Source organism: Balaenoptera physalus (genome assembly GCF_965194825.1).
Source record: "Balaenoptera physalus genome assembly, chromosome: 14".
NCBI classification, from domain to species: Eukaryota; Metazoa; Chordata; class Mammalia; order Artiodactyla; family Balaenopteridae; genus Balaenoptera; species Balaenoptera physalus.
This window is the reverse complement of record NC_138893.1, coordinates 80606172-80630376: the sequence shown is the minus strand read 5'-3', so window position 1 is coordinate 80630376 and position 24205 is coordinate 80606172. Positions and strand designations below refer to the sequence as shown.

General features: G+C 40.1%; 1 protein-coding gene across 12 annotated transcripts in view; it reads right to left on the bottom strand.

Annotated features, from left to right (window-relative positions):
- The window catches only part of KCNMA1 (potassium calcium-activated channel subfamily M alpha 1), a 751400-nt gene that overhangs the window by 9444 nt on the left and 717751 nt on the right, over positions 1-24205 (bottom strand). For 7 of the 12 annotated variants that reach the window (XR_014253611.1, XM_082425673.1, XM_082425680.1 and 4 more), the window contains 3 exons: positions 10588-10782; positions 8453-8571; positions 6338-6562 (listed from right to left, as the gene is read on the bottom strand). Coding sequence is in view for 11 of the 12 variants with exons in the window: in XM_082425673.1 (XP_082281799.1) it covers positions 6338-6562; positions 8453-8571; positions 10588-10782 (539 nt within the window). In the remaining variant the exon portion in view is untranslated. Of the gene's footprint in view, positions 1-44; positions 3754-3895; positions 6563-8452; positions 8572-10587; positions 10783-24205 lie in introns of those variants that run through there. The other 5 variants (XM_082425676.1, XM_082425678.1, XM_082425677.1 and 2 more) reach the window with 3 other exon arrangements.

Here is a 24205-nt window from a genome sequence, read left to right as displayed (position 1 = left end):
TGCCAAAGAAAAAGAAATCCATTTGTTAATAAGCTTCTTGAAGATGTGATGCACGATGTCATCACTGTGAATAGACTGTGGGAAGTGCCTGAAGTCAGGGAAGGAGTGGCATTCAACAGTCTGTGGCAAGTGATCTGGTAGAACAAGATCAAACCCGGAAAATAACTGCAGAGAGATGTGACACTGCCATTGGGAGGTGTCACCTATCAAGGCCAGCCATGCCATGAGCCATCCACTGTAACCAAGGAGATGGCATAGAGCAGTAGGTTAAGGTCAAGGGGATCTGGTTCTCTCATGTACTAGTTGTGTGGCTACGAGCGCGTTGTTACATAATTTATCTTAACTTCAGTTTCTCATCTGTAAAATGGGGCTGATGGACCTTCCTAATGGTGTTGTTTGGATGAAAGGGGCTAGTGTGCATGAAGCACTTATCCACATACATGGTAAGTCAATGTGAACTGTTAAGACTGTCAGTATTATTAGTAATATTAGGGGGCATTATAGCATAAAGTTCATGGACTTTAGTTTTAAATACCTCTCTGGCACTTCCTGGCTGGGTGACTTTGAATAAACCTGTCCCTTGGATCCTGTATCTTTCAAATGGAAATACTAACAGCATCTACATCTGAGGTTATCTCGAGAATTGAATGAGTTAATATACATAAAGTGCTTGGAAGAGTGTCTAGCCCATGGTAAGCACTTGGCGTTTGTTAGTTTTTAGTATAAGGTCAGCATGGATATGAGTACTCTCTGTGCTAAAGGACGACATAAGGATAGGTGATACCTTTTGGTGTGATTGCAGATAAACTAGGGTGGAGAACTGAGGTGTATAAACTTGGGTGCTGGCCAGAAGAAAGGGGATTTTGGCAGCAGAGATGCTGGAGAAGGATTCGGTTGGGTAGCCCTCCTTGCGAAGGGGAGGAGAGGCAGGAGTGACACCCTTCAGTGGTACTTGTGTCTGAAATATTGGCTTTCAACTTGACAGGGGCCCTACCCCACCTGCAAGCCATCTGAGTCTTCCATTGCTACTTTCATCACTGACATTCAAGGGTCTAGAACAAGGGTCAGGACTTCGTCCAGCCATGAGGAATCCCAAGGGAGTAGGCTACGGCAGGGAAGGGCTTGAGACCTGGGCTGACATAACTGCCTAGGGACCCAGAAGCACAGCAACAGGCTGCACTGTGAAAACAGAGTCTCTTTGCTGGCTCTGTGGGTTGTCAGTGCTGTGGGATTTGGCCTTTTCACTTAACTACTCTCCAGAGAAGGGAGCATGAAAGGGGAGATGATGATACAGCAAAGGTACTTGGAATAATTGGGCCTTTTCTCGCTGTACCACAAGCTGAAGTTCAGAGAGAAAGGGCTTGAAAGGGAAAGATTCCATTTGGATAGAGATAACAGTTGAAAACAGTAAGAGCTAACAAGGAGCTCAAGCCTTCAAAGGTAACGCTGTGTGGTTTCACATCTCACACTTCTGAGAGCTAGTCTGGCCTTCCCCCGCCCCCTGCCTAGCAGACCCCAAGGCGCCAGAGGACCCCACCCACACGTACTGCCTCCTTTCCTCTCCATGGGCAAAGTATGGTTATTTCACAGAAATGAAAATTGCGCCAGAACCAGAGCAGTTTTTACTTAGGAAAACTGTCTCGCTCCTTTGCAATTGTCCAGTATGACTCTATTTGCCCCTTTTAACTGTAAGGCCGATGCTGCCATTCCCTAGGCAGAACAACTGCTCCCTCCTGGCCCTCTTCTGTGGCTTGATCCAGCTGACACCCCAAGGGTGGACTTTTCACTCCTCCCTTTCAGGCGGCAGGAAATGATCCCTGTCACCTCCCTATGTGATGGATGTACAATCTCCTGGTGGGAGATAGTCTACCGAGTTAGTGACAGGTGCCCACAGCTACTTCATCATCTTATGACAAAGCAGGGATGGGCTGAAAGAAGCTGATTGAGACATTGATTTTTTTTACCCTGTCTTGATTTCCGCAGGCCCTGAAGCTTCTGCGCTCTCTTCTTTCTCCTTCAGGAGCCTGTTGCTATAGGAACCTGGCAGGTTGATTTAATTGTCTCTATTGGGATGCAGACCCCTTTCGGCTTTTCCCATGCTGAAGAAGAGCCCGTCAAAAGGTTCCTCTGGTCATCTGGGATCTTGAGGATGCTGGCGGGAGGCAGAGTCAGTCTCTCCACTCACTGAACTTACGGGGGTGTGCCCCTTTCTCGGAAGCTGTGTACTCAGCTTGAGAAAGTGCCAACAACATGACAGCACTGTGAACCATCTACAGGCATTCCTTGAAATTGGCTAAGCCAAGGAGGTGAAGATAACTTATCAAATGATGAAAGATATAAGAATTTTTAAGGTCAATTTATTTCAAAAATATTTATTGAGCACCTACTGAGAGTAAGGTTCTGGGTCATAACCGGTAATATTCATAATAGAATTTGAAACCTCTCCCAATAATGGTAGAAATCTAACTATAAGTGTCCAAGTTTCTCTTTATCCGTTTGAACTGGCTTCAGGAAGGACCCTGGGTAGCAGATATTAGGGATGTTGATTTCATGATCACCTGAGTGTTGAGGCTGAGAGGGTTTCACTGTGCCTCCTGGTCTATCCACTTACTTAAGGTTCACCCCTTTCAAAGCCTAAAACAAATTGAACTGAATGGCTTACAAATTGCTTCTCTTTTAGAATGGTGCAGATAATTGAGTTTCTAGCTATTGTTCTCTTTAAGTGCACATCCTTTCTCTTCAAAAACTCTTTCGCTTTCCACCCTGACCTACATGTTTATTTTTTGGGTGGAAAGGGGGAAGAGGAGAGACATCATATGAAAACCTTGTATGCCTCCTTCCTAAGAGAACCTGAAAGAAGGATGAGAAGTTTGGGGTCACATGAAAACCCATGGAAGAGATTCTTCATTCAATTGAGGAAAGAACAATATAGTAGTTTGGGCTCATAAAAAATAGAAGTAATAATGATACCTTTTTCATCACTGAATATATCATTAGCCAAGTACAATCAACTCTCAACTGTACGCCTGAAGTCCAGGGAAAATCCCAAAATTTCATCACAAGTCACAGTCTGTTCCCACTCCATTCCCGTCACAAGGTCCTCTCATCAGAGCTGCTAACAGATTGTATAAAAAACACATTTTGGATTTACTTCTCTCTATCTGCCCGATCTCTGGTTGGGATTTCACAAATGTCTGAAAGGCAGGTGGGAGAAGAGACCCAGGTAATATAGAGACTGAATCATCAACCCCCAGATGACTGGGTGTGGGCTACTGAGTTGATACATACAGCTGAACAGCTTTAATTTGGGGGTCATACTGATGCAACTGCAAGGAGACCAATGCTTTTTACCATTAATAACCCTCCTGGTTTAAATTGAAAGGGGTAAACTGTTCACCAAGAAGCAAGTTTGCCAAGTGGAATAGCTGCAAATGTTTTCCAGAAAAGCTTATCACCTGGCATCATCACTTGATTTAGTCGGTCTTGCCAAGATAAACACAGAAATGTGGACAGACTGATGGGGGACTGGGTTGGGGTGGTGGTAATGGGGGGAAGTGGAGGAAGCTGGGTTTCTTGATGGGAAAATGCTTTTGGACTTGGAGCAAGGTACCAAGGTGGGCGGGGAGGCCACGTGCAGATTGAAAGGCAAGCCAGATGGAGAGAAGTTTCCCCCAGATTACCCAACCCCAAACCCAGGAACACCAAAACAAACTCTAAGGGGTCTAGCGGTAGCAGCAGGACAGCCTCATTGCGCTGAGCAATTTAGAAAGTGGAGGAAGGTGGAGAAGAAGGAAGGGAAGAGGCGGGGAGATGGGGAGGAAAAAAAAGCAAAATAAATAAATAAAACCACAAACAGAACAATAGAAATAAAAATAAACAAACCAATAACAGAATAAAATTTGTAACTCCTTTTTTTTTTTTTTAATTTCACAAAAGTTTTCACAAGGACAACGTTATAGAAGAAAACCCCCAGCAGTGGCTAGGTCATGCAGAACCATTAATTGTCATACCTTGGCCCATTCTATTCATCCTTGTTGCACTTTAGAGAGAGAAGTAAGCTATGTGAGTTTTACAATGCTTTTAAACTGTCATATTTCCTGTTGAGCACTTTAACTGGCACATTCTTATAGTTATAAATGTTCTGAGGGCATAACTTTATAACCTCCTTTACAAAGAACGTATGAAGAGCTCTTCATGATCCAAAACTAGGGGATATGTGTGTGTGTGTGTGTGTGTGAGTACGTGTTTATATATATATACACACACACACATACATCTGTATATATGTGTGTATATATATATATAGTTATACATAAAAAGACAGTTATATGTAATATATAAATCAATATATATAGGGACAAAAATAATTTGAAAAAAGTCTTCCACTCATAGGGCTTTTTAATATACATGGATACAATGATTCCCCACCCCAGTACTGACTGCAACACTGCACTGCTCTGTCTTGGGTGTGGGGACGAACGTTCTGACTGAGCCTCACCATTTTGACAGTAAAAGTGCTTGTCAATTCACACAGCAAGCAAATCTCCAAAACTATCATGCTTGGGGGGACAGGGGATCCAAAATCTAAACCCAAAACATTCACCATAAAAACACCTTTTTAGAGATGGTTACAGCTGTGACATTTTTCTCCTCCCCTCCACCCTATGCTGTTCGATGGAATTTGTTTTCAAGTAAACATTTCAAATACGTATATAGCAGCCCAGGGCTAGTCCATCCATACAAGAATTTGGTCATGGTGGAGTTGGCCGATTTTTAAGAACGACTGTACTGCCTAAAGCATGATTTGCATGCATAAAATATCTGACAACTGTATATTGAAAAAAGGGTTATTTTTCTACCTTTTCCCTCATGCTTACTAACTTTAAAAAAAAGAAAGAAAATGAAAGAAAAAATAATTATACCAAAATGTATTTGGCTCACTGTTGCACTCTTTTTCTTCTCTCCCATCTGGTAATGACAAGGGGGTCATTCTCTGTGACTGTCATTCACCTGCCTAAGTGGATTGGCTACGTTAAAGAAATTGACGATGAGGAATTTTTCCCACCAGCTTTCTGCTTTGGGAGAGCCAGCATCAGGCAGCTGTGCCAACAGTTGAAGGTAGTAGCTGGCTTTTGTCTTTGTTGAGTCAACTGTGGCTTGATCCTCCTACATTCTGATTTATTTAGCGTGTCGGCTCCTAGAAAAACATGATCTGCCGCTGGGTTTATCTTGCTCTCTCTACCGCGGCCCCAGCCCTTGCTCCTCCCTGGCATTGGGGCCCTAACTAATCAAACAAAGGGGAGTAAAAAGGTCCCCTGAGAATGCGTGGAAAAATACTTGCTCTTTCCTGAGCATTATTTATTCTGTACATAAGGTAAGTAATTCACCTTTTAAAAGATGTAAAAGTCCCAGGAAGGCAGTTTTTAATGACTTACATCTGATATTTATGATACATATGGCTTTTCATCCCAAATGTCAAAAGTGAGAGAAAAAAAATAGCTATTCATATGGCAGCATAAGGAGACAGAGTAACAATTTAATATGCAATCAAACCTCTTTTCACTTCAATTAAATGACTAGCATTTGATACTTCCACGAAGGGAACTATTCTTTCCTCCACAGTAAGGGAAGAAATGTTCATATGAACTCCCAAAGGAAGCTAGCTCTGGGACAAAAGGCCTTGGTGAGTAACTAAAAAAATCTCCAATGTTCTAACAAGCAGGTGCTTCATCATTATCTACATAAATGGCAAAAGCCTTTCAAATGCTTCGTGATACTTCGGCCCAGAGAGTGGAAAAAACCAATATGTTTTGGTTGCTTGTTTCAAATAAACATGTGTGTATATATTATTGTGTGTATATAAAAAAAAAAAAAGAGAAAGAAAGAAAAACAACAACAACAAAAAGAAAACCCAAAGCACCCTGATAATCCTTATACATCAGAATAAACTTTTCTTCTACATTAACTAAACTTGCTTTGCATAACTGATGTGGATCACAAACGCTCCCTTCTTATCTGTGAACTCATTCCTGCAGTGAGCTATTTATGTCTGGAGCATGCCTTAGGGTTATTTTTCCCCTAGAATCATAAATAACTTTTGGTCCGTCTGCTTATTTGCTGTTGTGCTCAAGGGTTTTATGGTGGTGGAATAAAAATGACAACCACATGCACACTATCATACATATGCAAATATGTGTAAAGAAAAGGTGGGGGGGACTACAGGGGAAAACGGGGAAAGTTACTGTTGGAAACACCCACTGGGAAAATGAGTGGCAGATACAGTTTCACACACGGAGGCAGTGGATACACATATCAGAGCCGCTCTTCCTGCACGTACTTCTGTTTGTCTCGGGACTCCCGGGACTTGGGCCGGTTCTGTCGGTTTGCTGTGGATGGGATGGAGTGAACGGAGGAGCTCTTCTTGCTGGAGGACTGGGACGAGTGGGAGGAATGGGAGAGGCTGGCCCGGGACTGGCCGGCGTTGTGGTCAAACTGCATTAAGCAGAAGATCAGGTCCGTCGGCACGAGCTCAAACTCGTACGGGGGGTTGGTGATGACATACCTGGACGCGGAGAGCAAAGAGGTCATAGAATGAGGATAATTCGGTGGAGATTTCACCTCTGAACCAAACCAGGTCTACCCGAGGATCTGGGAGATGGACTTCCAGCTGGTCCAAGGCCTTAAACAGTATCTTCCAAGTGGAACAAACTCTTCCTCTGTTTAGCTCAACAGAGGAAGTCAGCCATGAGCCCTGGCAGAGATGCTGAATTAGCGCCAGTCATGGGAGAACCAAACGGTACTTCCTGGGGTCTACGTACTCCTTTCAATACAATACCAAGTTCCCTTCTGATCCTGAGTGGCCCGAGTGCATGCAGGAGGTTTCCAGGACTGCACTGTACCTCTCATTCTAGAATGTTCTCACAATCTCAGACACAGGTCACAGGATCTTTGTTTACCATGATCTAGCAAAATCTTAGTCCTCCCTCCCTCTTTATCTTTTAAAAATCAACCTTGGTAGAGGATTTCACTTAATGCAAGAATATAAAATACTTCCCTGCCTACGTGTCCCTCAGGCTTTAACTGTTCTCCTCAATTTGATCACGTTTTTCCCTGGTTAACACCTGACATAACTAAAAATCACTTTGTTTCATTTCTAGCAGGGGATTTCAAAATGGTGGTCCTCAGGCCAGACATATCAGCATCATCTGGGAACTTCCTAAAAATGCAAATTCTTTTCTTTAATTGAAGTATAGTTGATTTACAATGTTGTGTTAGTTTCAGATGTACAGCAAAGTGATTCAGCTCTCTCTCTCTCTCTCTCTCTCTATATATATATATATACGTTCTTTTTCAGATTCTTTTCCATTATAGGTTATTACAAGGTATTGAATATAGTTCCCTGCGCTATACAGTAGGTCCTTGCTGTTAAAATGCAAATTCTTAAGCAACCCCACCCAAGACCTACTGAGTCAGACACTCTGAGCATGGGGTCCAGCAATTTGTGTTTTAACAAGCTTTACAGATGATTCTCATGTTCACCTAACTTTGAGAACCCACTGGTGTACAGCAATTATGCTCAACTCCAGCTCAACTGTAATCTCTGGGCGTTAAAACTACATATTTTCAGTCCATACCAGTTAAGTCAGAGTCATCAGACTACTTTTAAAAAGTACCTGCAGTGATTCTACTACGCAAGCAGGTCTGAGAGACACTCATCTCTAGGGCATTGTTTCCTGGGGTATATTACATGAACACACTGATTTTGGCAATTCTAGGATGTACTTTTAATTTTAGGCTGCTATGAATGTACTTTAATGCATATTAGAGAAATATAGCTAGCATATATGAAATGTTATTTTTTTCTGCTTCAGGTAATAATATATAGTTTTCTTTAAAATACATATATAAAAGTAAAAATAAGTCAATTGAAAAATACATTAAGTAAAAAGATAAGGTATCTATGAAAAAGAACATATATATATACACACACGCACACATTACTGAATCACTTTGCTATACACCTGAAGTTAACACAACATTGCAAATCAACTATACTTCAATAAAAAAATTATATATATATAGGTGTCTAAGACACAGCAAAGGAACCATTTACCTTAAACAGTAGCAATATGAAATATTTCTATATTAGGTACCAACAGAATTATCCCAGTAGCAGGAGTTTGGAGGACATGCTTGCCTTCAGACTTCTGTAATTAGGTGATGGATGGAACTATCCCATAAAACTTGAATTTTTCCCACAATGTCTTTATATCTGCTATTAGTAATTAAAGAAAAAAGCTTCCCACAACCAACAAACTCAGTGACGGATTTAATGTGGGCAGAGTAATTTGAACCTTGAGAGCGTGTATGTAGACCTTTGCCCTCATTGTGGGGGACAGGAGAGGGCGTTTATGCCTCTGCCTTGCGGGTGGGAGAGTGGAAGCATACTCACCTCTTCGTGCATTGGCTGGGGGTGCTGAGGTGAGCATCTCTCAGCCGATAAATTCCAAAACAAAGCATATTATATGTTTTCAGAGCTTTGCAGAACAGATCACCATAACAACCACCATCCTGGGAGTCAACAAAAGAACAGAGAAAAAAAGCATTTTTATTTGCCTGAAAGGAGAGGTCCCGGGGAGAAAACGGCTTTTTAATGAAAGCTCATTTCGGTGTCTCCTGAGTCGGAGGGTCTGTACCAAGGAACCGCAGCTGAAGAAGTTAGTGTGGTTTACAGCCTACACCTCAATACCGGTGATTTTGGGGGATCAGATAATAATGGGTTTTCCTCTGGTTCTCTCTAGTTTTCCATCTGCAGCGATGAGAGCTCTAAGGAGATGGGGCCTCTCCTTATTTTAAGTGATGGTGTAAGCTTGAAGGTCTCAGATGTCTGCTCAGCTGAGGAGAAGAAACCAGCTCTGCAAAATGGTGATGATGTTTAGCCCCAGCTCAGCTGTAATCACTGTGATCTGACCGTGTTGTCAAAACTGCTCGAGTGATAATGAAAATCACTGCCAGGAGAAAAGACCCCACCAGGTACTATGGTGACAGACTCTTTCAGAGAAGGACTGTGTGAAAAGCACAATTTACAGACCTCAGAGATGGCAAGGGTGGAAGGGAATGTGTTTCCCCAGGAGCTGGAGGTCTGCAGGCTGGATAACTGGGATTCACAGTTCTAATCAGTTCACAGTCACCTTCCAAGGGTCTGGGGCCTGATGCGGAATGTGAAAGCAAACTCATTCACTCAGAAATGCTGGCTTCCTGCAGCCACTTGGCTTCAGGTAGATATTATTATAGGAAGGGCACCGAAGGCCGACTTCTCTGGGAATAAAGTGACTGCATCTGTCCTTCCTGTTACCGAAATTTTCAGATGGGCATCACATTAGAGAACACAAAAGGAGTCAGATTTTATCATTATTTCAAATCTTTATTCTTTTAAAGTGTATCCATGAGTAAATGATGATAAAAAGAGCCACTAGCTATGGAGGTGGCCTTTTAAAAAAGCCCAGTCTAGCATAGATCCCTGCCCATAACCAAACTAAAATATAGTGCAAGTTGGCATCAGGGTTTCAGAAGAAATGGAGAAAGTGACCCTTTCCTTGGCTCCTTTTCCACTATTTGGACTTTCTGGGTGGCACTATTGTTTGTACAATGGGTTTACTGGCTCCAGCCCTTAAATGCATCCATGGAGGGAGTCGGGCTGGGAATAAGGGTCAAGACTGCATACTTCTGCCAGAGTGCTTGAACCAGGCTGGTGCGTAGAACCCAAAGGGAAGCATGGGTCCCTCTGCAGCAGCGGGGGCATGGGGGAGGGTGACTGGGTCCAGCCTCAGAATTAACAGCCCACGAGGAGCTTTTAAAAACCACTGACGGCTGTACTCAGCCCCCAGGATTCTGGGCATGACCCCAGCACTGGTGGTTTTCAGAACACCATAGCTTAGTATGTGCACGTAGACCCGCTGGCCAAACCAACAGCATCTCATGTGGATTCTTTAATGTCTCTAATTCCAGACCGAGGTCACCTAATTCTGAGGCTGGACCCATTCACTCTCCCCCATGCCCCCGCTGCTGCAGAGGCGACCGATGTCTCCCTTTGGGTTGCACATACCAGCCTGGTTCAGGCACTCTGGCAGACCTACTAATGTGCAGTTGGGGTTAAGTAGCCCTGAGTCATGCTAAGACCTGTAGAAAGGCTCCCAGCCTTGGCTGCATTTGGATCCCGCCCCCCACCCCCGATGCCTCCCATCTGTGGCAGAAGGTACCTGAGGGGAGTCAGTTAGCCCACAGGCTCTGAAGCCAGGATCCCTAGTGCAAATTTCGTATAGGGCCAGTCCTAAGTCTCTCTGAGCCCGTTTCCTTAAAGCGTCTGATAAGAGAACCTACGTCAAAGGGTCACCATGGGGATTAAAATGAATGAATACATGTAAAGCCCAGTGCCTGCTACGCAGTAAGCCATAAGCATCACCTCTTACAGCTCTTTTCCTGTAGAAAGTAGCAAAGGCAGAGACCTGGCTTGTCACTGTCTGACACAGTTGGATCCCGCCGTTCCCTGAACAGCCAGATCAGGTGCCCTCTGTCCCCTGAACTCACCCCCAGGTCCGCAAAGGGCCCGTCCAGCAGTGCTAACTGGGCCACGCGGCAGCGGTCCCTATTGGCCAGCGTCTGGGGGGTGCTGTAGCCCCCGCGCAGCGCATTCTCCTCGGCAATCAGAGCCTCCAGCTCCGGCGTGGCTCCTCCGGTCACCAGGGTCCGTATCAGGGTGAGGATGTTGTCATTGAAGTATGTCTGGGAAGAGAAGGGGGGTGTTCCTTTAAGCAAACATCCTAAAGTCATGACAACCGACATTCAAATTACAACTTTCCTTGATCTCTCCTGTTTAAAGTTCTGGCCTGTCTCTTCAAATAATTTTATGTGGGAAGTGAAAAGACAGCAGCCTCCAATTATTCAATTCTTTTCTCTCCTACTTGGTTCTGCCACGAGAGCCTGACTTTTAAAAACTGAGTCAGGGGATTTTTATTTAAGGGCTAACGTCGAAATGGTTGGTGTTTATCATAATCGGTGCTAATTGGGATGTAACTATGGCTTCCTCTCCTGCTTGCTCAGGGACCTTGGGTGTGTGTAAGAAAATGCGGCCTGACCCAGGCAGGACGGCCTCTGAGCTCCTGTAACCCATGTGCCAGGAAGCTGCCTCTTCCAACAATGGCAGAACTTCTCTCTCAGTTGGAACAAGATGCCGAGAGCATCATTAAGGCCACACGTTCAACAATTTTATCACATGCTTTGATAACAGGCTAAACCCGAAGTCTCTGTCAATTAAATATGCCAGATCAATTTATGACAAGATGGATCCCCTGGTGTTTTTGCTTTCACGTAACCTCAGTGGTCTGAGGTGAATATAGCTTATTAAAGAAGTTTCCCTCTACACGTGTACATTTGTCTCACATCTGAAACATAACAGGTCTGTCAGGAACAAGACAATGGGAGCTTTAAAAAATTAATAGGATGTCAAATAAAAGAGCTCAAAAAGACATTTGTCACACAGCCTAATTTGAGAAAAATCTCAGTTAAGGGTCTGTTTTCCATTTTCCAGTGTAAGAAGAAATCAAACAGGCTAAATAATATCAAGCCAAAGTTTGCCTGAGGCTTTTGAGGATGGATGGACCTTTGGGAGCAGGTTAGGCAAGACAGCTGCATTTTAACTTCAGCAGTTTTTTGGACAGTTCACCTGGCAAAAATCTAGTGGGGTAAGGATGAGTTCTCTCCTGCTTGGCCATCACTAGTCCTATGTCTTGGGGGAGGTTGCCTAATCATTCCGGGCTTTGATTTTCTCATCCGTAAAATAAGCACTGTCATTAAGATCAAGTTTATATGCAAAGAATTCCATGAGGACTTCTGAGTTAAGATGATAGCTGCCAGCCAGGCTGGAATCACTTTCCTCACTGAAGTACTCACAAAAATACCCAAAGTGATACAAAATTTCAATAGCAAAGGAAACTAGGAGTGTGAGTCAGAACCAGTCAGACCCTAAGGAGAATGTATCATCTACCAGAGCTCAGATATGCCCTGGGGCAGAGAAGCAGAACAAGAACAAGTAAGGGAGGAAATGTTGCTGTTGCGGTTAAGGGGGGAGAGGCAGGCTGGAGGTTTAACGCTGACCTCACCACTTAGTAGCTGCGTGACTTTGGAAAGTGATTTCTCATTTTTGTGCCTCAGTGTCATGAACTGTAAAATATAATAGAGTGGTTATAAGGACTATAGAGCCAAGACGTGTGAGGCACTTAGAAAAGTGCTTCACGCACAGGAAGCACAGAGAAATACTTTCCTGCCTGATATCAGAGACTCAGGCCTTTGTTGAGGAGAGGACCGGTCAACCCATTCCCAATCTTCCCTTTTAAAAAATCTTTTCTGGCTTTTTTTGGTGGGTTGGTGGTGGCAGGGAGAGGGGGGTGGTGCAAACCAAGGCCATTCATTTTACCCTTGAATCTGCACTTCTCAGGCTGCCTCCATGACAAGACCCCATTTAGACTGAGCAAAGGCCCAGTGAGGGTCAAGGGGGACTGCATCCTGGACTGTGACAGCCTCCACAGGACTGGCCACCACAGGTGAACTCTCATGGAGGCTGGTTCAGGGCACATGTAAAAACATTTCCCAAAGTCTTCAGAGGTAAATCCCCTTCCCTATAGTCCAACAGCCCATCATCAGAAGCAGAAGACCACCCCCCGACCCCAGCTCTGCAGCACATTAAATGAAGGAGTGCTGGACACAGAACTGTGACAGAGGCCTTCGTGCTATAATTATCCTTCTAGATCAACACCCAGGGAGGAGTCCACTGGCACGAAATGTGGATGGCAGAACATTCACGACCTCGTACACTGAAAAACAGACCTCTCCTTGCTCCAATGTACAGAGAGAAAGAGCGAGCCAATATAAATATTTTTTAAAAGGGAGCGACAGCATTTAAGATATAAAGGAAAAGCATTCTTTTGATTGGTTAAATAGTTACTGGAAGACGTAAAAGAAAAATTTAGGAAGCATTTGTTTTAGAATCAAAATCAATTTTAAAAAAATATAGAGTATCTATAACAAGTAAAAGATCAGATGGTAAGAAAGCTGACTTCATACAACTTATTCAATTATTTTTAAATGTAAGATATTGAAGTTAAAGTGGACGCAATAAAAAAAATGGTTAAAAAGAATCCAATGTTTTTTCATGATAAACACACTCAACAAACCAGGAGTGAAAGGGAATTTCCTCAACCTGATAAAGGGCATATATTAAAAACCCACAGCTAACGTCAGATTTATTGGTGAAAGGCTGGACGCCTTCTCTTTAGATCAAGAACAAGACCAGGAAGCCAACTCTCACTGCTTCTATTCAACATAGCACTAGAGGTCTTAGCCAGAGCTAGAAAGAAATAAAGTTATCCATATCAAAAAGGAAGATGTAAAACTATCTCTATCCACAGAAGACATGATCTTGTAAATAGAAAATCCTAAAGAATCCACTAAAATGATATTATAGGTAATAAATGAGTTCAGCAAGGTTGCAGGATACAAAAAACAATACACAAAAATCATCTGTGTATCTATGTACTTGCAATGAACAATATAAGAAAGAAATTAAGACAATTAAATTAAAACAATTATCATTATAATAGTTTCACAAAGAATGGAATACTTAGGAATAAATTTAGGAGGTTCAAGATTGGTACACTGGAAACTACAAAATATAGTTGAAATAAATTAAAGAAAATCTAAATAAATGGAAAGACATCTCAACTTCATGGACTGGAAGACTTAGCATTCTTAAGATGGCAATACTCCCCCAAACAATCTACAGATTCAATGCAATCGCTATCAAAACCCCAAAGACCATTTTTACAGAAATGGAAAAACTGATTTTAAAATTCATGTGAAATTACAAGCACACCCAAATAACCACACCATCCTGAAAAGGAAAAACAAAGTTGGAGGACTCACACTTCCTGATTTAAAAATATACTACAAAGCTACTATAATCAAGAGAGTATGGTATTGCCATAAGGATAGACATGGACTATGGGAATCAAATTGAGAGTCCAGAAATAAACTCATACACTTTGTATCAACTGATTTTCAACAAAGGTGCCAAGACCATTCTACAGAGAAAGAATATAGTCTCTTAAACAAATGTTGCTACCACAACTGGGTATCCACATTCAGAAGAATAAATTTGGACCCCTACCTCACACCATATACAAAAATTAATTCAAAATGGATCAAAGACCTAAATATAAAAGGTAAAACTGTAAAACACTTAGAAAAAAACATAAAGGTAAATCATTATGAACTTTGATTTGAAAACTGATTCTTAAATATGACACCCAAAGCATAGGCAACAAAAGAAAAAATATATGTAAATTAAAGTTCATCAAAATAGAGAATTGTGCACAAAGTACACTATCCAGAAAGTGAAAAGAAACCCTACAGAGTGAGAGAAAATATTTGCAAACCGTATATCCCATAAGGGTCTAGTATCCAAATATATATTAAAAAATCTTGCAACACAAGACCATAAAGAAAAGTGACTCAAATTTAAAAGTGGGCAAAATACTTGAATAAACATTTCTCTGAAAAAGATATACAAATGTTAAACAAACAAATGAAAAGATGCTTAACATCACTAGTCATCAGGGAAATGCAAATCAAAACCTCAATAAGATACCTCTTCACACCCACTAGGATGGCTAAAATAAAAAAGAAAGATCATAACAAGAGTTGGTGAGGATGTGGAGAAATTAGAACCCTAACACAATGCTGGTGGGAATATAAAATGATACAGCCACTTAGGGAAACAGTTTGGCAGTTCCTCATATGGTTAAACAAGTTACCATATAACCCAGTAATTCTGCTCCTATGTATATACCCAAGAGAAATGAAAAAATATGTCCATATGAAAACTTGTACATGGATGTTTATAGCAGCATTATTCATAATAGCGAAAAGGTAGAAATAATCCAAATGTCCATCACCTAATGAATGCACAAACAAGATGTGTTATATCCATGCATGATCATTAGGCCATAAAAAGGTATGGAGTACTAATACATGCTCCAACATGGATGAACCTTCCAAACATTATGCTAAGTAAAAGAAGCCAGTCACAAAAGACTACATATTATATGATTCCACTTATCTAAAATGTCCAGAAGAGGCAAATCTATAAAGATAGGCAGTAGATTAATGTTGCTTAGGGCTGGGGGGAAGGAGACAGAGGGGTAGTGGGGATAGCTAAGGATATGGAGTTTCTTTTTGAGCCAATGAAAATGTTCTAAAATCTACTGTGGTGATGGCTGTATGTATCTGCGATTATAGTCGAAATCATTGACTTGTACACTTTAAATGGGTGAATTGCATGATGTTAACGAAGCTCAATAAAGGTGTTTTTAAAAAAGAGTTAAAAGGTAACTAAGCTTGTAATGGCCAGATTTTTATCTGTTAAGAAGCAGTAATTAAAAATACTGTATTGTACACTGAAAAATGTGCTAAATGGGTAGATCACATATTAAGTGTTCCTATCACAATAAAAAAAGCAGTAAGCTGTAGAACTGAAAATCACACATACACACACACAAAAATGTGGAATTAAAACTAAGAAAATCACCTGAACAACTACATAGAGAAATGTATAGAGATTTCCTTCCTTCCTTTCCCTTTCTTTCTTTCTTTCTTTCTTTTTTTTTTAATGAGAATGCTAGTTGAGGAAAGACAACAGAGGTCAAATTGATAAATAGCAAGTGTTCACAAATGAAAGTTGTAAACAAAATTCAAACAGGTAAAAATGAGCAAGCAAGCAAGGAAACAAATGAATACAACCTGTCCTGAGCTGAAGAATGAACTGAAGATGAGGATGAAGATGGTTCACCGAGTGAATGCAGCCAACACCTAGACCTGTACTAGATGAACATTTGAATTTAAAATAGTAAAGGAAAAAAGTGACCTAACACAATGCTGTAAGGAAAAAAAAAAATGTACTAGATCAGGTAAGCCAGAGACTTATCTAGGAAAGAGCTATATCAATTGAGTTTTGAAAGGACACATTTATTCCAAGAATTCTACACATAGCTAAACTGTTGATCATTTGTGAAATCAACAGAAATATTTTTTATCTCTAGGTACCTAAGCATTTATGGATTTACTTCATTTAAAAAATACTTGGAAACAAAATCATCTTCCTTCAAGATCTTTTTAAACTTTTAAAAATTAAAAAATGAGCAAATTTTGTTTAAAAATACTGGTGAAATATATTAAAACATGGAAGTTAATAAAGGATATATTACTACAAAACTGAAGGCAAATGTCAAAAGTAATTCTTGAAAGAAAAAATATGACATAAAATTATCTATTAAAACAGTAATATTAAATTATTTTTAAAAGTCAGAAAAATGAGGTAGGAGAAAGAGGATGAAAGTTAAGACATGTAAATTCCCTGATCTTATAAAGGGAGGAATCAAGAGCTACTACATTTTTCTAGATAATAATACTAAGAAAATACAGTTTCAAGTATATTTACAGAGTGTCTGGTAACCACTAACTAGAGTTAAAAATAGAATGTATAATTTTCACATCACTAGAGAAAAGAAGCATACAAAATATAGACCATGTACCCAAAGACAGATAATAAAAGACACAATTATAGAATCATAAAGCATAATGCAAAATTTTAGCATTGTAGGTTATATAACTAAACATAAATGAGCTAAATGATTTGATAAAAGGGCAAAGATTCTCAAACTTGTTCAAAAACCAACATCAAACTCTGGTGTCTCAGAGATAAAGAGGAAAAAACAAAACAAAACAGGCAAAGAAAAGTATATTTAAAGGGAAAAATTTTAAATATTACGTTAAGTGACTTAACTCTATGTTCATAATTAAAAATTACAATAAATATATAACATATTTGTGGAGAAAATATTATAACTGGAATATGAACAGCAAAACTAATTAGCCATTATAGCAAATTAAACATGGACTGAGAGTCATATGTAAAATTGATATGTGAAATATCATTGTGTTTCTTGTTTTCACAGCTCAGAGACTGAAATACAAGGAAATGAAGGATGTAATAAGGGTATTTAGTAGATTTGTGCTAAACTTCGTAACATTTTAGATAGCTTCCAAACAATAATTACAAAGTATGATCAATGGCCCAAAGTATAAAATCTCAATATATATAATAAAGTATAAGCTGTATCATCTATATTTAAAAAATAAATAGAGTAGTAGGTACAAAAGTAAATATCCCAACACTTCCAAGTTTTTTTTAAAAAGTATCCTAAATAACTGTGGGTGAAGATGGAAATCAAACTCAGAATACAGAGTATTAAAAATTAAAGATTATTTGAAAATGACATATAAAAATGTCATGGATTGAGGCCAAAGCTACAGAGACAAATTCAGAGCCTTAAATGCTTTTATTATTAAATATGAAAGCATTTCAGCAAATAATTCTAAGTATTAAAAGAATTTTTTGTTGTTCTTTTTTATCTTAGAAAAACAGAAGGATGAAATAATAAAGCATCAATTAATGAAATAGCAAGAGGATATTTAGTGAGTTTAGTGAGTTGATATGTTTTTAAGCTTGATAAAATTATGCTAAATTTCCTCTGGAAACAGTTTATGAAATTGTCCTCTGAGGTATTATAATAAATATTAAAGATTTTATAACTAAACATTGTAGGCAATATTAAAAATTAGAAGATCAACTAGAATGGATTGAAAATCAGGGCCTTGGGCCAAATCCTTACTGCCACCTGTTTGGTTTTTTAAAATAAAGTTTTATTGAGACCCAGACATGCCCACTTGTTTACTAAAATGCTTTACTAAAATGCTTTCAGCTTTTGTGCTAAAATGGCAGAATTGAGTAGTTTCAACAGAGTCTGTATGGCTCTCAAAAGCCTAAAATATTCACCATCTGGCCCTTTACAAAAAAGTTTGCTGTTTTGTTTCTTAATATGATAAGGAAAGCATAATGCACCATGGAGAAGGGATGTTTACTCAACAAATGATTTAGGGGAAATTGGTTATCTGGAAAAAAATTTTTTTCAACAATATGGTAATGATTAAATAAATAATGATACACTTATGTGACTTACATTGTACAGATATTAATATTATGCTTTCAGAGCATGTTATGTTATATGACATAACATTAAAATATTCAAAAAGCAGGATCCAAAAATCACTATGATCTAAAACTCATGTTAAAAGTGCAGACCCCCACAGATATAGTTATAGTTATGTAAAAATATTTAGTATTATATAAATACTAAATACTTAGTAGTATTATGTTATAGTTATGTAAAAATATTATGTATTTAGTACCCCCAAATTTTACATGGCGATTAATTCCTGGTAATAGAATTCTGACTGATTTTCATCTTTTCCTATAATTTTATTTATTTTATATATTTTCTACTATGAAAATATATTTATTCTAAATTTCTAAAAAAGGCAGTAAATGGAATTTATACAACTCAGTAGCAAAAAAATCCCCAAAATTTGATTAAAAAATGGGCAAAGGAACTGAATAGACATTTTTCCAAAGAAGATATTCAAATGGCCAACAGTTACGTTAAAACAGGGGTCCCCAACCCCCGGGCCGTGGACCAGTACCCCTCTGCAGCCTGTTAGGAACCGAGTCGCACAGCAGGAGGTGAGTGGCGGGCAAGCGAGCGAAGCTTCATCTGCCGCTCCCCATAGCTCACGTTACCGCGTGAACCATCCCTCCACCCCACCCCCCCCGCCCCCATCTGTGGAAAAACTGTCCTCCACGAAACCGGTCTCTGGTGCCAAAAAGGTTGGGGACCACTGCCTTAAAAGATGCTCAACATCACTAATCATCAGGGAAATGCAAATCAAAACCACAGTGAGATATCATCTCACACCTGTTAGAATGACTAGTGTCAAAAAGACAAGAAATAACAAGCGTTGGTGAGGATGTGGAGAAAAGGAAACCTTTGTATGCTGCTAATGGGAATGTAAATTGATACAGCCACTATGGAAAACAGTATGGTGGCGCCTCGAAAAATTACAAACATAGATAGCTACCATATGATCTGGCAATTCCACTTCTGGATATATATCCAAAGGAAATGAAGTAACTATCTCAAAGTGATAGATATCTTTTGTACCCCACGTTCACTGTGGCATTATTTACAATAGCTAAGACATGGAAACAACCTAAGTATCCAGTGAGAGATGAATGGATAAAGAAAATGTGGTATATATACAATGGAATAATATTTAGCCATAAAAAGAAGGAAATCTTTCCATCTGCAACAACACGGATGAATTCTGAGAGCATTAAGCTAAGTGAAACAAGTCGGAGAAATACAGATATTGTATACTCTCACTTATATGTGAAATCTAAACAAAATGGATCTTACAGAAACAGAGAACAGATTGGTTGTTGCCAGGGGCAGGAGGTGCAGGTTGGGGAAATGAGTGAAGGTGGTCATAGGATATAAACTGCAGTTATATAATTAATAAATTCTGGGGACATAACGTACTATAACATAGTGCCCACACTTAACAATACCATATTGAATATCTGAAAACTGCTTAAGAGAGTAGACTTTTAAAGTTCTCAGCAACAATGACAACAAAAAATTGCTGGTAAGGTGATGGATTAACGAACCTTACTGTTGTAATCATTTCACAATATATACATATAACATTGCACACCTTAAACTTACATAATGTTATAAGTCAATTATATCTCAAAGTTGGGAGGGGAGAAGGAGGTAAATGCTATAAAACAGTTAAAGGCAAAAAATATAGCCACAAACAACCTGATGAAAATATAGCTGAATATTTAACCAATCTCAGGATGCCTGATGAGTTCTCTTGTTTAGCAAGCACTTTTTAGGCATAAAAACTATAGAAGAATTCACAAAAGAAAATATTCATTTACATGGTTATACACACAAATTGAAATTATGTGTACTTCAGAACTACCATAACACAATTAAAGGGCCCCCTAAGGAAAATGATAATCAGTGCCCGCTAAAGTGCAAGAGATGGCATTTACACACCAGTGATGGTAGTGCAACTGGTACAATTGTTTCTGGGGGATAATCTGGCAATGTCTACCAAGAGCTTTAAACATGTTCACATTTGTTAAAAGCCCAGTAAGCTTACCTCAAGATAAGAAGTTGCTTCTTGCTCAAAGATTTACGTACAGTAATACTTATCACAGGGTTAATTATTGTTAAAATAAAAAAATTAAAAACTGACATGCCCCACAATAGATAATGTTTAAATAGATTCTGGAACAACCATATGTCTGAGTTTCAGGAAGTCCTATGGAGGTCTTGCAGTGATACCCAAGAATATGACATGATTAAATACTCTGAGAAAAATACTAACTCTGAAAAGAAAAAAAACCAAGATATAAAACTGGGTGATTCCATATTTATCTACCCATCTGGAAGGAAATATACCAAAATACTAACCATGCTGATCTTTGGGTGTTGGGAATATGGTTTGTTTAAATTTTCTTCTTTATATATATCTGAGCTTTCAAAATTTTCCAACTGAACATGAATACATTGTCTAAGGAAAACACAGTCAGTGGTTCTTAAACAAAGAACACTCTAAGTTCTGCTCTGCAACGGTAAGTCAGGAAGGTCATCATGAAAGGCTATTGTTTCGTCAGATCTTTAGGATTTGACCTTAACATGTTTCCCCTTCTGTGTTGAAATCAGTTACACTGAAACAGCATAATCTTTTCGATCAATCAGTCGCTGACATTTATTGAGCACCTACTAATCCCTGGATCTTGGTTTGGACTGAAATTGTACGCTACTCCAAGAGTGTGTCACTTTCAAAATTGCTCACCAAGGGGTAAAATTTCAGGGTGGGTCAGAGCATTTTACAGGTCCCTGAAAAATTCTGGAACCACTCATGACACTGAACACAATTCTCTGCCCCCTGAGCTGGGACTATATCCCAGATCTCTCTCCTTTCTCTTTTTTCATGCAGGCATCAAGGAGCAGTGCTTTGGGCCACAGTACCTGCTGTGGCAGAGAATAATGACGTCTGTTAGCAGAGCACTCTTGCTCCCATTTTGATGCCCCAATATTCAGCTGCAGGGAAGTACTTTGAGCACTGCATATGGGTATGCTCCGAGCATGTTTCAAGGTCTCTTTGTGATCTGAGCAACTCAGTGGAAAGACAATGCTTCCCCTGAAAAAGGATGTCCAGTCAGCCATTTTGGAGGGCACACATTTCATTATGGGGCCAGGGTACCACTCACAGAGTACAGAGCAGTCTGCAATTAAATATCACATCTAGTGCTTTCTGCCTAGGAAGTGACTGTTTCAGCATCATGGGGGCAAACCAGGTGCTAGGACGTCAAATGCCAATCATCAAAGACTATTCCTGTGCAGGATGTGGCAGCTAGAATAAACCTCTCTACAACTCACCTGACCCAGAAGGCACAATTCTTTTCTGGGTTAATGGAAACACTAGATTGAAGAAACACAGAATTCTGTAATATGTAGGTGTGATCCTTTGCCTCCTACGCTTTTGTACTGCTAGTCTTTTCTGTGCCCTACCATAGCCCATGTTCACTATGCCTGTGCTAGAAGCCTTGTGAGGGAGTCTCACATAGAACCTCCAACCCTGGCAGGACTAGTCTTCAGGGATGCTTTGGCTAGAGGACTTTGCAATGGCTGTTCCAGTGTCACATGTTTGTTGGGGAGTTTAAGAGAACGGAGTTCTCCAGGGTCCTTCTCAGTGCCTGGGATCCAGAGACCTGTGTAGTCTAAGGAATATGGGAGTCCCTCTTCCCAGTGCTAAGGTCAGGGTTCCACATCTGGTCAGGGCAGCCTATCATCTAAGTATGGCAACATGGCACCCCTGGATCTATGTACAGACTTCAGACTTCAGCTGCTGTAGTTTAAAATCCCTGCTTTGCCTTTCAATAGCTATGACAATAGGAAAGTTGCCCAACTTTTCTAGGTCTCGGACTCCTCATCCATATAACAGGGATTAAAACAAAACAAAACAAAACCCAGATTACAGGATAGTGTTAAATGAGATAGTTTGTGTAATTCTAATGCACAACAAATACTCAATAAAGGATTGTTTATAAAAAGAACAACCAGCTAACAGTGCAACCAATTTAGAAAATCCCTTTCTCCCTGTGCCTCTGCATTCTCAGCTCTAATATCAGAGAGCTGGCCCAGATCACATGTGTGACCCCCTTAGCCTCTAAACTTTGGGGATTCTCAGATTCTGTAAAGTAGACAGAATATCAGACATTGAGGAAACCCAGAAATGCTGGGGAAAGGAGCAGCAGATTACACCAGGGAAATCTGAGCCCGCAGCGCCATCTAGCCTGCCCACGGAGGCCCCTCTGTGCCTGGGTCTCCAACACGCTGAAGCATCTTCCTTTTTTCATTCTTTTGAAGTATAATTACCAGAGCTTATGTTTCACAGTTAATGCTGTCAAGCCTTTTAAACTAATTGGTCTTTCATAGAAAATTTAACTGAAAATTAACACATCTTTTAATAACATTGCCTTAACTTTAATGGCACTTTGCCTTTCGTTTCTAATTGCTCTAAAATTGTCATTTTCCGTGTCATAGCTGCCATTTTTTATATTTGCCAGTTTTCATGGTGTAGATTTTTATTTTTAGTATTTTTCTTTCATGAGGGATGAGAACTATTTGATTTTCTTTTCCATCCCGGGCCTGCCTGGCCTGATGTGACAGCAGTGGCATGTTCTGAGTCCATTTGCCATGCTGACAGCGGTGCTAGATCATCTGCTGCACGGTGGACCATGGACTGTCTGTCCCTTTGTGAGCTACACTGCCTAAATGGTGGCTCTTGAGTGGAGTGTAAGGAGTAGAGCCACAGAGGAAGAATTTGTTGATGTAACTGACGTCACATGGCACCGGGCTGCCTGAGAACTCAGTCTTCTCGGTAACGCACCTCAAGGGTTCAGCCCTTCATGCGAGTACAGTTAAGAGAGTAAATCATGTGGTTCATCTTCCAGATGGTCCTATTCTCCAGTCTTAGCAACATAAGTTCAGTTATTTCTGGAAGAGAGGCCAGCTCTCTGCCTTGGAAAGCTAGTTACCCTCACCCCCAGCTGCTCTCTTCTGATTTTCAGTGTCAGCTTCCAAGTTATCTTCTAAGACAGCTTTACTCTGACCACTGTGGCTAAAATAGGTCTCCACACCCATTCAAACTATTTTATGTTCTTCAAATTAGTTATCCTTATCTGATATTATTCAGGTACCCACTGACATAGTTACTGTCACTTATGTAGTGACTGCCCACTAGAATGACAGTTCAAACCACACGAGGGCAGGGTCTTTATCTTTCTTCTTCACTGCTGGATGCCCAGCATGAATAATAGTGCCTGGCATTTAGTAAGTGCCCAATAACGTATTGATTAATAACAGTAAATGCATATAGAGCTTGTCATGTGCGAAGCACTGCACTAATCACTCATTCAATCATCTCAACAGTCCTATGAGGTAGGTACTACTATTATTCCCATTTTAAAGATGAGAAAACTAAGGCACAAAGAGGTTAAGGTTATACAACCAGTAAGTGGCAGTGCTGGGATCCACATGCAAGCAGTCGGCTCTTGAGTCCCTGACTAATTTTTTTCTTTCTAGGGAGGGTCCAGGTATAACTCAAACTGGGGTGAGGGTAGGGGAAAGTGGGTGCTGTGTGGAAAAGAAATCTACATACTCATGTGCCAGTTTTACCAAGAGGCTTCCTTTCATCTTTTTCATGTGTGTATGAGCATCAAGCTGGATCATTCTGAAAAATACATTTCTTGTGTTCTTCTTCTTAGAGGCATATACCCATAAGCATAATTATTCCCTCTCATCATGTGTTTCTGCTGTTGATTTGCAGGAAAAAGCCAGGAGGCCATGTTTGTAACATCCCTAGCTGTTCTAGGAATGCATGTGATGAATTGAAACATTATTCTTTTTCACAAATGAAGCAGTAAGCAGCAGGAGTTGAGTTATGAAGGACAATATTCAGAGAGTGTTTAGACACATGATTAAATGGCAATTTGGGGAGGAGCGCTAGAAAAAGGAGATCATAGACATCTAAAGAGATGTGCGTGTGGATGTAGCGATATTGCTTGTAAGCGAATGCCTGAAATGGAAGCTTACCTCCAGCTCCTGCTGTTTGGAGT